This window comes from Lacerta agilis, chromosome 10 (genome assembly GCF_009819535.1).
Source record: "Lacerta agilis isolate rLacAgi1 chromosome 10, rLacAgi1.pri, whole genome shotgun sequence".
Classification (NCBI taxonomy): Eukaryota; Metazoa; Chordata; class Lepidosauria; order Squamata; family Lacertidae; genus Lacerta; species Lacerta agilis.
Window position 1 is genome coordinate 64,710,750 of NC_046321.1, and position 14,434 is coordinate 64,725,183.

A 14,434-nucleotide genomic window follows, 5' to 3' on the forward strand; every position below is an offset into this window, starting at 1 on the left:
TATGAGTTGGCAAGAGAAGATTCTTCCATTAGAAAGATTTGCTTTCAGTACACATGCTGCCTAACCAGTCAATCTAATACAGTCAAACCTTGGTTGTCAAACATAATCCATTCCGGAAGACCGTTTGACTTCCAAAATGTTTGACAACCGAAAACTGAAAGCAGAAGCCTCAACACAATAGGGAAACTCAAAACGGAAGCCATGTAGCATGTTCGGCTTCCGGAAATCGTTTGAAAACCATAGCATTTAATTCTGGGTTTGGGGCGTTCGGGAGCCGAAATATACAGCCTGTTCAGCCCTGTTTAGGGAAGCTTTTAATATTTGATGAATTATGGTATTTTAATATTTTGCTGGAAGCCGCCCAGAGCGGCTGGGGAAACCCAGCCATATGGCAGGGTATAAATAATAAATTATTATGATTATGATAACAGAGGTGTTCAGGAACCAAGGTTTGACTGTAATAACAAAGGATCCTTCCTTGCAAGTTTGGTGCAGGCCACTTCAGGTTTACAAAGGTTTTGAAGTTTTGGTTTTGTGCTTATGGACTTTAAGAACATTGCTTTCCATTTTTTTTAAATTCAGTGCTTAAATTATCTTTATTCAGTTCTCCTTCCCCAATTAGTTGCAAAGCAATTTCTTATTTAGGAGATAATAGTCATGTGTATAAGTACCATCTTTGGTATGTTATCTATGGCAAGGCTCAGCAGGACTATTGCTGGAAAGAGAGAGTAAGAGAGAGAACAGGATGCTGGACTAGAAGGGCCATTGGCCTGATCCAGCAGGCGCATCTTATGTTCTTACTACTTTTGTTCTCCTGCTTTTTCTGTGTTGACAGGAACTCATTGCATTAGGCATATGTAATTCTGCAGGATCCTTTTTCCAGACCTTTGCTATTACTTGCTCAATGTCCCGGAGTCTTGTCCAGGAGGGCACTGGTGGAAAGACTCAGGTATGTGTATTTAGGTTTTGCCTGTCCTTCCTGCAGGGCAGCGTTCGAAACTCCCATTCTTGGCACATTTTGCAACAGGGAATTTCATGAATGCGAGCAGTTTCTGAGCTCTAGTACTGCGCCTAAGATTTCAGATGAAAATTGCCACTTTCTGTGTTAAGTCCAGAACTGGGCATGATGAAAATAACAAAAGAAAACGCACGAGCTGGAAAGAGAGGACTTTTGGGGGGAGATCTGTGGGGGATGGGAAGAAAAAAGGGAAGGGTTAGAATGGTCGGGAAAGGTATGGGGTGAAGAAAGATTATTTAAAGGGGAAATAAAAATAGCTGACCATGAAACTCCGAAACCAGAGGGGGGAAAACGGTGTAAGAGAAATGAAAGAAATTTAAAAATTATTTGACATGATGTGAATAGATAAACATTTGAAATTGGAATCAGAGGATATTTAAGGCTACAGTAAGGTGAAGTTAAGTTAAGATAGGATATAAGAAGTTAGAGTTGTGTAATGTTTACTTTATTAGGAACAAGATTTTAGGTATATGATGATTATGATTTGTAAAGATTAAGATTAGTTGTGAGAAAGAAGATTTTACAATGTCATAAAGTTACTAAAGAAGATTAGAAATGAACGCAGAAGAGAGGACGTGAGGAGGCCCTAAAATAATGCTTTTAAAGAGGATAAGGATAGTTAAATGTTTGTTTGTAAGTTTTTTTGTAGTGTTTGTTGTATTTTGTGTGTTTTTTATTGTTAAAATTTAATAAATTCTTATTAAAAAAGGAAAAAAAAAGAAAATTGCCACTTTCTGGAAGGAAAGGAGGACTTTTTTCTGCCTCCCCACTTCCAGCCACTTTCTGAATACTGGAGAAGGGACCCTCATAAGAATATTAAGGGGACAGTCAGCGGAAGTATGGCTTGGTTTTTTGCAGTCTTCAGATGAGGACTAGACCATGTGAAAAATGAACATAAGATTTTAGCTGCAGTTCATTTTCAGCTTTGTATTCTTGTTATAAAAAAGCTCACCTAGACATTCCGTTGTTGTGCCCGTAACCTAGGCTTAGGGTGCCATTTAGCTCCTAGGTTTCATATCTCCGTTTCTAACACTGCAGGAGGTGGTGGTGATTATTATGGTGGTGGTGATTCGTATACCACCCTTCATCCACAGATCTCAGGGTGGTTCACAACATTACAATATAAAAACCACAAAATACATAATAAAATCAAACCAATAATCTCCCTTCCCACAACACATTAAAAGGGTTGTCAATCAGCCAAAGGCCTGGTTGAAAAGGAACGTTTTTGCCTGCCAACTAAAGGTGTTTAATGAAGGCGCCAGCTGCACCTCCCTTGGCAGAGCATGTGTATAAGTACAAACAGGGACCCACTGCGGAAGATACCTTTTCTCGTGTTGCCACCCTCCGAACTTCACACGTAGAAGGTACACGAAGAAGGGCCACACAGGATGATCTCAGGGTCCGGGTCAGTTCATATGGAGAGAGGTGGTCCTGGAGTTATTGTGGTCCTGAGCTGTTTAATAATAATAATAATAATAATAATAATAATAATAATAATAATAATAATAATAATAATAATTTTATTTATACCCCGCCCTTCCCAGCCAGAAAACCGGGCTCAGGGCGGCTAACATCAATTAAAATCACAGCAAGAAAACATAAAAACGATCAATTTAAAATAACAGATTAAAATACAAATTTAAAAATTCAATTAAAACTGCAGGTCTCAATTTCAAAATATCCCACCAATAAAAGATGAAGCATAAATATTAAACAGAAACCAACCCAAAGGCCAGGTGGAACAGCTCCGTCTTGCAGGCCCTGCGGAAAGATGCCAAATCCCGCAGGGCCCTGGTCTCTTGTGATAGGCTGTTCCACCAAGTCGGGGCCAATATTGAGAAGGCCCTGGCCCTAGTTGAGGCCAACCTAACGTCTTTGTTGCTCGGGACCTCCAAAAGATTATTATTTGAGGACCTTAAGGTCCTACATGGGACATACCAGGAGAGGCGGTCCCTTAAATACGAGGGTCCTAAACCGCATAGGGCTTTAAAGGTCAAAACCAGCACCTTAAACCTGATCCTGTACTCCACCGGGAGCCAGTGCAGCTGGTAAAGCACTGGATGAATGTGGTCCCGCGGCAAAGACCCGGTAAGGAGCCTCGCCGCGGCATTCTGCACCCGCTGGAGTTTCTGGGTCAGTTTTAGGGGCAGCCCCGCGTAGAGCGAGTTACAATAATCAAGTCTGGAGGTGACCGTCGCATGGATCACTGTGGCCAGATCAGGGCGAGAGAGGTAGGGGGCCAACTGTTTAATACGGCGGAGATGGAAAAATGCCACCTTTGCTGTGGTTGCAACCTGTGCCTCCATAGAAAGAGAGGCATCAAAGGTTACACCCAGACTCTTGACACAAGGCGCTGGCACTAGTTGGGCCCCCGCAAGAGATGGGAGTTGGCCTCCCAACCCCATGTCGTCCCGACCCAGCCAGAGGACCTCTGTCTTCGAAGGGTTTAACTTCAACCGGCTCCCACGCATCCATGCAGCCACAGCCTCCAAGCACCTGGCCAGTGTGTCTGGGACCGGGTCAGGGCGGCCGTCCATCAACAGATAAAGCTGGGTGTCATCAGCATATTGATGACAGCCCAGCCCGAAACTCCGGACAATCTGGGCAAGAGGGCGCATAAAGATATTAAAAAGCATCGGGGAAAGGATTGTGCCCTGCGGAACTCCACACACCAAGGAGTGTCGCGGCGACAACTCCCTCCCTAGCACCACTCTCTGTCCCCGACCTGAGATAAAGGAGCGCAGCCATTGTCGGACTGTGCCCTGAATCCCCACGTCGGCAAGGCGGTGGTCTAAAAGATTGTGGTCGACCATATCGAAGGCTGCTGACAAATCTAAAAGAATCAGCAGGCCCGAACCGCCTCGATCCAGGCTTAATAGGTCAAAACCAGCACTTTGAATTGGGCCTGGAAACTAATTGGTAGCCAGTGCAGTCGGACCAGGATTGGTGTAATATGTTGAAACTGTCTTGCTCCGGTGAGCAACCTAGCTGCCAAATTCTGCACTAGCTGAAGTTTCCGAACCATCTTCAGAGGTAACACGTTGCAGTAATCTAACTTAGAGGTTACCAGATCATAGACAGCAGTAGTTAGACTGTCCCTGTCCAGATAGGACTTTCCCATTTCCCCCCTCACTTTTGGGGGGCAGCTTCGGCTAAATAAGTGGAATTACCCCAAGGCCATCTAGTGAGCAGGGATCTGTAGCTATATCTCCCTGCCTCCCCCAATTCTGTCCAAGTCCACATACTCTGTATTTGCTACTCTGTATGCAACATGTGATGTATGTAAATTTAGTTGATGCCTCTTCTTGTGAGTGTTATTCCTTAGGGCATCAGAGTGCTTGCTTAAGCAGACTCAATCAGACATACAAGTATATAGAAAAAGAAATGGGAGGAATATTTGGGGTTGGCAGTGCCTTTAAAAACCTTTGAAACTATATATGGGATTCTTCAAAAATGTCTCTTGTGTCCTCCCCCCCCCCCCAGGTTGCTGGTACTCTGTCCTCAATCATGGTTTTCCTGGTCATTGTTGCCATTGGTTATCTGTTTGAACCACTGCCACAGGTAACAGTCTCTTAAATATATATGTTTTCATTCCAGTCTAAATTGGCATATAAGCAGCAGTAAAATCACTTTTGTTAAAGCGTTGCACAATCTGTAACGTTTAGAGCTGTAAAAAGATAGAATGTTCTGTGCCGCAACAGTAAGGTCAAGAATTGGTTGAATTGCAGGGTAATTTAATGGCATTAGTGATTACTGTGCACCAGCTTTTTCTAACGTCCTTCCTGAATATCTGCAATTGGAGGGAAGGCTTTCTGGTCTGAATGGCTGTGTGAGTCTCATTTCGCTCTGGGTCACTAACAGTAGCTCTTTTAATTTGTCCTGTCTTTGGTTTCCATACCTGTAAGCATGCAAGAAATTAAATATGCTTTAGCAATGAAGACTTGAGTTTTGTAATCCTAATCCAGCACTTTATACGTGTTACTTTGTCACCTTTTATACTTTCAACCACGGTGGGACAGAACTATTAGCCAATTATAAGTGGGAACCTCATTGTTTGGGTCCTCAGGTTATACAAGTTGCAAGTGAGAAGTCGTAGTTTGATCCACTGGATGCATGCTGATGTGCTGACATATTTATCTTGAACATAATAGTTCTAGGCTGTTGAGATATTATTTTAGCCAAACAAAAGTATCATTTTCCTAAAGATCACCGCTTCTCTTTCCTAAGATGAAGATGAGAAACACGTAGAGTGAGGTCCCAAATAAAGCTTCAGAGATTTCATTGCTGGTAGGCCAGGCCGTTGCCCTGTTCACTTAACTGGAAATAAATAAGCCAGGGAGTGACATGACTGGGAAGTGACAGTTTCACAGTAGCTAATTAGGAGTCCCATTTGCTTGGTTAGCTGGAGTGGAAGAAGAGCACTTTGCACAAGCCATAAAAGGTTTGGCAGAGGACTTGAAGATTAGCGTTTTATTAAAAAACAAATATAAGGATTACTTTGTATGTTTTCCTGGGATCTGCGCTAACCGTAAAAGGCTAAAGGAGAAATCCCAGTTAGAAACTGGTGCAGGCTAAAGCGTTTTGAATACAGAAAATAATCTTAGTAACCTGTTACTTTAATAAAACACTGGGATCTTTATTTCAGACCCTAAAATATAATGAGGCAACAGATTGTTACTTCTCTTTTCAGAACAATAACTTGGATGTGATGGTAGCTCAACTGCCCAAGGAAAGGGGGAGGGAAAGCTCAACAACTTCGAATTGTATATTACAGGGCTTATCAAGCATGCAAATGATGTAGTGCGAGGGTGGGAGAACAATAGGTTCCCATCATCCCCTATCTAATGACCCTTCTGGCTGGAGCTGATGGCATTACAACCGCATCTGGAGGGCTCCCATCCTTGCTGTAGTGGGCATGCCTATTTCAAGTTCCCCCAATTTCTTTGGGAGACAATGCTGCTCTCTGCTGTGAAATCAGTGTTTAACTTCTACTGAATGAAGTTAACTAATGACATGGATGCTTTAGCTGAGATTCCTGCATTGCAGAGGTTGGACTAGATGACTCTTGTAGTCCCTTCCGAATCTACAATTCTATGATTCTATGAATTGTACCCTTACAAGGGAAATGGGCCATCCAGGAAGGTTGCAGCTATAGGCACTTTAAACAAAACCCTGCTGATGTTTATCATCAATGAATCTCATTTGGTATCTGATGAAATTTATGTGCAGATAAGCAAAAGATCAAAAATGACATGTGACTGCATGGCTGTTTACACTTGTTAAACTTTGATTTATTTTTTTAAAAAGTTATTGTGTATGTAAATAGATCTCCTGCATAGAACCTGCTAGTTATATACACTTTGGAATGTTTTTTTTTTTTTTTAAGCTGCAACGCGGTTTAAAAATAAAAATAAGAAAACCAAACTCTTCTCAAAATATGTTCCTAGGCTGTGCTTGCAGCAATTGTAATGGTCAATCTTAAAGGCATGTTCAAACAGTTTCAAGATATCACTCGCTTCTGGAGGACCAGCAAGATTGAACTGGTGAGTGATCTTGTTTCTGATCAAAGTGCATGTAGAACGTTTCTGATATGGTAATCCAGTGGTCCCCCTGCAGTGTTGTGTTGCACAGAAATAGTTGCACTGTGAGAGTCAAATGATGCAAGAAGAACAAAGCTCCAGGCACCAAAACTAGGAACATAAAGAGATAGTGCAGGAGAGGGTATTGAAATGTGCTTAAGATCAATGAGGCAATTCAAGGTCTCATCTGCCAGTGAAACCCTTCCCTGCTTAGAAATGCAAAGCTAGTACAGTGGATACATTGGGTCATAGCCACCTAACTTCTATTTAGAGTAGACACAACAAAATTAATGAACCCCAAGTTAGCCATGGCCATTTATTTGAGTGGGTCTACCCTGAGTTTGACTAGCAGTGCCCTTTCCTCACAGAGGTAGGAAATGCATGGCCCTTGCCTATGCAGGAGCAAAACTGACTCCTGGAAAACCCTGGGTTCTCTTGCCCTAATCTGCATTGATAAGCTATCACTAAGAACTGGTTAGAGCCATATTTCTGTTTATCCTCTGTGTGTGTGTGTGTGTGTGTGTGTGTGTGTGTGTGTGTAACCACTTGTATTTCACGATATTTATATACGGTAAGTAGGGAAATCCTTTTCTGGGAATTAAAGAAGAATGAAACCCATGTGGGAGATTTTTCTCAGTACACCACCTGCTTATTTTATAAGAACAAATAGGGTGTGCAATCCATTTAATCAATGAGACTTAAAAATAAGGCCTTATTTACCAACACATTTTTTTAAAATCCATGTTAATGTGCACACTTGGTTTGCCTTACTATATTGGGCCTTTCACTAGTTTTGAGTGTACTAGTAACAGTTCAGACCTGTTTCCTTACCACAATTTCCTCTCCCCACCCCATTCCTGGAAGTAAAATGTGAGTGTGAAACATGGTTGGCCTTTTCTTGAAAGTGGTCTTGAGTGTTTGTAATTGACTCACCAGGCTTTTATTTGAACCTGCTGGAAAGTATAAACCAAACTGATTAGGGGTTTATTTGTTTGTTTAGGCTATCTGGATTGTAGCATTTCTGTCCTCGGTTTTTCTGGGGCTCGACTACGGTTTGCTCACTTCTATAACTTTTGCAATGATTACCATCGTGTACAGAACACAAAGGTGAGGCTCACTTTTAAACATTTATTCTCTCAAATCGAAGCTGTTGGTGGTGGGATTAAAGAGGGACAATCTGCTTCTCCATGCTCAACCAATACAGTGTAGTTTGCTGAGCTAGCTCGTTCTCCCTGCAATGGAAGGTGAAGTCATTCATCAAAATGGTTGATTAGGGTACCACTTCTGCTTGCCGGCAGTTTGTTAAGAGACCTTCTTGCACCTCTTCCAACCCAATCAGTGCCTCCCAGTGCAGCTGGAAGAATATCTCCTGGAAGAGTTCCTCGGAAAAGCAAACATTTACGCAGTAGTATAAACGGCATCTGAATCTAAAATAATATTGTAAAACCTAAACTAAATAAAAGTAGTGAAGAGCCATAGCTCAGTGGTAGGACATCTGCTTTGCATGCAGAAGGTCTTAGATAGAGCCGCTGCCCATCAGTGTAGTCAGTAGTAAGTTAGATGGACCAATTGTCTTAATCAGTATGATGCAGTTTCCTATGCTGCTAAAGGTAACTCAGCATCAGCATCATCTGTTCTATCAAATTTCTCTAGATTGCTTTAAAAAACACAGGTCCAGCACTCAGTTTTCAACCCGTTTTATGCCTGGTCACATATATTATCAAGAACTGGAATTTCTGCTAATGCCTCTCTGTTCTGGCCTTTGATCAAGGCATTGCATCAGAAGAAACCTGTTGGGTTACTTTTGACTTCAGATCTGTTCTTAAGTCCTAAAAAGGAAGAGAGCGTTTACACCTCAAGCAGCCAATAAATGGCAAGTTGCAACTTCTCTTTAGTGAGTCACAACCAAGAAATTACAAGCAATACACTGTATAACAGTATCCAGGATCTACGGAAGGGGTGGGGAGTGGGGAGGCAGCAAAACTAAGCAGACCTTATTTGCAACTGAAGTTATTTCCCAGATCTGATCCTCAAACAGAAAGCAGGTTTGAAGTGTAGGCAGTGTCTATATGATTCCATGCACATTGAAATAGGGTCCAAAAGATGCTGAAGTCGAAGTGTCGTTCTCCCTTCACACCCCTCTTCCATTTTATTTCATAATATTTAATATACTGCTTGATTGTAAAACAAGAAACGGCAAAATAGTTTTCCACTCACTGTTTCTGGATAATGGGCAGCAGGCCTTTACCAAGGAGGTAAAGACATTAGTGGGAGCCTCTAACAGAGATTGCTTTTATAGCCTCTTAATACAGAGACTCTTTCTCTACAGTCCACAATACAGAATCCTCGGCCAGATTCCCGGTACAGACATTTACTGTGATATAGAAGAGTATGAAGAGGTAAGAGGGTGCTAAATCTCTTTATACCCCTTAAGAAGGAAGGAAAGTGCTCTCTTTGACTTAAGATGGAGGGGAGCAGTAACAAAGCCTTGGTTGGGAGTTGAATCTGAATCCCGTAGGACCCCATACTGAGCATTAAGATCCATTCCTACCGGTGCAAGCCCACCACATGGGGAGATGAGAGCAGGATGGCAAATGGTTCTTTGGGAACTAGCAGCTGGGACATTTCTGGAGGGAGAAATAACCAGAGCCATGAGGCATGTTCAGAGATGAGACGGGAATGCAGTGCGTGTGTTCAGTAGTCATGCATGTCTGTTGGTGGGGAATCTTACCAGACTTTCCCCCCCTCCCCTCTGCCCTTGACTTAAGATCTCAGCTAGCTCCCCTGCTCTGATTTCTAGCAAACTTCAGGCCTGTTCTACCCATGTAGCAGAAACAGGAGACTGAATACTGAGGTGTTAGGAAGGACTAGCAATTTGAATGGCTTTAACAGTGGTTTAGAAAAATTCATGGAGGATAAGGCTGTGTTCTTCCACCTCTGTCAGAGGCACTATGCCCTTGAATGTCAGCTGCTGGGAAGCACAATTTGAGGAATCACTGCTGCATTCAGGTCCTGCTTCAAGTCTTCCTTCCCATAGGCATCTAGTTTTGGCCACTGGGAAAACAGGATTCTGGCTTGGTCCGGCAGGGCTCTTATTTTTCTTACAACTGCATCACTTCAATCTGTAGGTCAGTGAGAAATCAGTTTTTTGAATGCTCTCCAGCATTCTGCTGACACAGCAGAAAGGCCGCTGGGTTAGAGCCTTTCTTTCTGAAGCATTAGTTTTTAATTGTTAGGAGCTTGTTGTTATTTTTACGTGGGGGAGCATTCAAAACCTGGAATGCTCCACCTGCAGTTTGGAGTGGTTTAGTCCGGTTCTAGCACATCCTAGCTTGTGAGACCCAGTCCAAATTCAAGGGCAGGTAGCAACAGTCTTGGAAGCAGAAGTGAAGGTCAGAGCAGAGGTGAGGTATTTCAATCAGTTTCTTTTTCAGATATCGTAAGATTTTTGTGCTCTTAATAGATGTGAGTGTTTAGACTGACATCTTCCCATATGAAGCTGAAGTGATCTAGTCCCTCCATGGCAGCTCCTGCTGCCTCACAAATTCATGTATGAGTCTACCCAGAGGCACTACTAAAGGGATCTTTAAGACTGTCCTCCTTCATTGGGACAGGAACTGTCCCAGGTGAGATTCCAAGGCCATTTCCTGTCAAGTAGGTCACTTATTCACTCTATAAGACACACTTTTTTCCTCCTAAAAAGTAAGGGGAAATATCTGTGCGTCTTATGGAGCGAACGGTGGTCCCTGGAGCTGAATTGCCCAGGGGCCAAAAGAGGATCATGCTTTTTATTTTACAAAGAGAAAAGGGGGTGTTGAAAGGACCCTGCTCAGCAGCTGATCAGCAAGAGATCGGGAGAGAGATAAGAGTCCCCAGCTCCCTTTCAGCCCTGCCCTCTTGCCCCACCCTCCTTTGTTGAATGTGCTGCAGAGGGAGGTTGTTTGTTTCCCCAGCGACATGTGACTGGCTGATTAGATTATCTGTCTGGAAACTGTAGAAAAGGCTCCCTTTCCTTTAGAAGCTGCAGAAATGTGAGTTGAACCCCATAAAAACGGGGCTTTTCCTCTTTGCTTTTCCCCCCTTGCAAAAGGAGCTTTGCTTTTCCCCCTTTGCAAAAAAAGCTGCAAAACTTTTAGCTGATCCTCAAAAAAACAGGGCTTTTCCCTTTGCAAAAAAGCTGCAAAACTTTTAGCTGATCCTCAAAAAACAGGGCTTTTCCCTTTGCAAAAAAGCTGCAAAACTTTTAGCTGATCCTCAAAAAACCAGGGCTTTTAGAGGAAGAAAACCAGGAAAAAAATTCTGGGTTTCCTTCTCTAAAAATGAGGTGCGCCCTATGGAGCGAAAAATATGGTAGCTTGATGATGTGATGTGCTTGGGGTGCCAGAAAGAAGGATTTGCTGCAGAACCAGAGAGTAAATGACTCATTGAGGCAACATGTAGACTGATGGATCTTCATTGCAGGAAGCAAGGAAATAGGGAGCCAGAGGAACAAAATGTGTGTTAGTGGGGTGGGAAAGATCACCATCAAAATCTGCTTTGAGTTTAATCTTGTGCTTTCCCACCTCCCCCCACTCCCATGTGTACTATATGACCCCTGGGCAGCATGTTCCAGCATGAAGGCCAATAGGTAAAAAGGTAAAGGGACCCCTGACCATTAGGTCCAGTCGTGGCTGACTCTGGGGTTGTGGCGCTCATCTCGCTTTATTGGCCGAGGGAGCTGGCGTACAGCTTCCGGGTCATGTGGCCAGCATGACAAAGCCGCTTCTGGCGAACCAGAGCAGCACACAGAAACACCATTTATCTTCCCGCCGGAGCGGTACCTATTTATCTACTTGCACTTTGACGTGCTTTCGAACTGCTAGCTGGGACCGAGCAACGGGAGCTCACTCCATTGTGGGGATTCGAACCGCCGACCTTCAGATCGGCAAGCCCTAGGTTCTGTGGTTTAACCCACAGCGCCACCCGCATCCAAGACAATAGGTACTTAAGCTCTAATGATTGTATATTTGGTAGCAATATAAACAAGTTGAGGAAGATGTGCTTTCTTTATTAAAATAATCTCTTCTTTTCTTAGGTGAAAGAATGCCCTGGAATAAAAATATTCCAGGCAAATGCCTCGCTCTATTTTGCTAATAGTGATTTATATATCAATGCACTGAAGAGAAAGGTGAGAAACAGCAGTTCATTTCTACTCTCTGTCCTATTGAAAAATGCTAAACACTGCCATTTCACACTGCAGGGAATTACATATTTGACTACACCCCTGTCTAAAAAGGAAAAATAAATCTATGTACAGACAACACTTGGATTCTAGACCAATGTTCTTCTCAATATGCTAGCTTTGTACAGGCAGGGTGGTGTTTGTTTCTTAGACATGGTAACACTGATTCTGTTCAACCATTCTGGTTTTTCACCTGTAGTCTGAGAAGGTACAACCCAGCAACAGTTATGTGAGTTTTCTGATGAAGTGTTTTATCTCTAAGCCACCCATGTCACATCTGGGTGTGTTAGGAAAGCCTCCTGTCTCAGCCAGCCTGAGCTAAGAATAGCTGGATTTCTTCTTGAAGCATTTGAACATAGCTCCATTCTCAAGCATGAATTTATGTCTCATTTTGATTCTTACCCCACACATACACAGAATCTAATTTGACACACTTAAAAGTTACCTTGCTTGTTACTGGCATTAAACATAGAGGTCCTATATGTTGATATATTGGTGTATCTCTTCTCTTACACCCCAGATCAGGTGGGGTAGTAATATTGGAAGCTCTAGGGATGTTACTGTAATAGGTGGTGCTTGTTAAAACCAAATAAAAGATTTGTTTTCTAGTATTCCCAGCCCCCCTTTTTCTGTCCTAAGTGGCAGTTCCATTAAAAAGATTCTTTCCAGTGTAAATTCTCCAGTTTGGCAGGTTAATTTTACTTCTTCAATAGCTGCTGAAAGGTGACCTTTTGAAAGGCAAACAAAGAGTCCTGCAGCACCTTAAAGGGTAATGAATGTTGTTATGGCAGAAACCCATGGCTTGGTTGCCACTTTACAAAAATGAATCTTCTCTAGGGTTTTGTTTTGTTTTTTGCCTTATTTCTGCTATAGACTGGTGTTGATCCCTGTGCAGTCTTGGCAGCAAGGAAGAAAGCCAAGAAAAGGCACAGAAAGGAACTGAAGCACCTTCATGAACAAAAGAAAAAAGCAGTCCTGAAAGTGGTAAGCATTGCAAGTGTTTCCTGGCACAGGCTCTGGCTCCTCCTTAGCAGTGATTTAATAAATTGAGAACCAGCCTTGGGAATGCATTCTTCCTCCTCCAACTTTTTCTTCATGCAAAGCATTAATTTTCCCTCCTGCAGCTAACTGAAATATCTGCTGTCTTTGCCTAATGTTAGTTGGGTTTCCAGTTTGCCTGAATCTGAAATAATGGTTTGTACAGAAACCTGTTTAGCATTAACCAAGGTTGAGATCAATGTTGGCGTTTTACTTAATCAGAGGGAAGAAAGGAAATTCATTTGAGAAGGGTCAGATGAAAGACTATCATGTTCTTTAGGCTGGTGCTATGTTTGAGCTATGCATAGGATATGTTTTGATAGTTGGCTACCCTTGTGCAGTACTATGCATGGTTTTTACAAGGGTGTTAGTGCAATAGGAACATAAAGGTGTGTGTTTAGTGCAGCTGAGGCCATTTGATTGACAATTTTGCATTTCCTTTATGAGGGAGAGAGAGGAAGAGAGGGAATACTCAGGAATCAAATGGGTCTTTTTCAAGTCCATTACGACATGCAGCATGTGAGCAGCTGTTTGCCTTAATAGAATTCCTGTAAAATGCAGACATTGGGATTTGGGGAGAGTGCTGGTGACATGTGATATGAATAGGGAGCAAGATGTGGATCAGAACTAGCTGTTACTTTTGTTGCCTGACCACACTTCCCCCTTGTGGTGCAGAATAAAACTGTTGCATCAAGTGTGTATGTTGCAGTCATCGTTCCTCCTTGCTGATCTCACAAAAGAAGCTTTTACTGTTCCAGAGAGGCATACGAAAACAAAGAATTGTGTTTTAGATTCAGACTTGTTTTGAAATGAGGATGTCCTAAGGGCAGATTCACACATCTGTTTTTGAAGGGAAAAGAGACATCAGAATCCTGTAAAACTCACCCTGCCATGAGCAGAGGTGCCAGCTTCTGAGGGAGGGGGCCATGTTGTGTTGTGTGTGGTGGCAGGGGAACACGGCGGCACTGCAGCTTCAATGGCTGTGGCTCCTCCTGCTGCCATCATGACCAGCTGGGGGCTGCTTCCCTGCTCCTACTCCATGGCAGGAAGAGGAGGAGCTGGCCACTGAAGCCGTGTCACACTTGGCCTCCTCTGTCCCCTTTTGAACATGCCCCCCAAATATTGGGGGTCCCCAAAAGGAATTGGCCCCTAAGAGATGGTGCTCCTGTCCCTGTAAGACCTCTAGTTTTCATATCCCAGCTTTGCACTTAGTTTCTAGTGTGTTTCAGGCTGATGTAACTAGATATATTTTTTTACATGGTGGGCTCTTTCACAGGATTTTGTGCATATCAAGGGGGTGATTCTTCCCAACACATATGCTTGAGAGAAAGGACCAGAGCCTCCTCACCCACCTTGATTCCACATGCAGAAGCTGACTTGACAGGAATGAAGTAGAATTTATTTCAACACTAGCAGTGGGTTGGGACAGCATCCTCCACACCTGAAGGAAACAGGCTGGTCAAGGAGGCAGCACACACAGCTTTGTCCTCCAATGGAGGCAGCAGCTAGTAGAATTAGGAAGACTCCCTAAGGCAGTGCTTCACTCTCGCTATTGGTAGGGCCGGCTTTTGATCT

At 43.0% G+C, this 14,434-nt stretch overlaps 1 protein-coding gene across 3 annotated transcripts in view; it reads left to right on the plus strand.

The window, feature by feature from the left end:
* Positions 1-14,434, plus strand: part of SLC26A5 (solute carrier family 26 member 5) — a 38,722-nt gene that overhangs the window by 20,168 nt on the left and 4,120 nt on the right. For all 3 annotated transcript variants that reach the window (XM_033161842.1, XM_033161843.1, XM_033161844.1), the window contains 7 exons: positions 836-949; positions 4,505-4,582; positions 6,469-6,564; positions 7,601-7,707; positions 8,930-8,999; positions 11,675-11,767; positions 12,695-12,805. In XM_033161842.1, the coding sequence (XP_033017733.1) occupies positions 836-949; positions 4,505-4,582; positions 6,469-6,564; positions 7,601-7,707; positions 8,930-8,999; positions 11,675-11,767; positions 12,695-12,805 (669 nt within the window). The remainder of the gene's footprint in view (positions 1-835; positions 950-4,504; positions 4,583-6,468; positions 6,565-7,600; positions 7,708-8,929; positions 9,000-11,674; positions 11,768-12,694; positions 12,806-14,434) is intronic.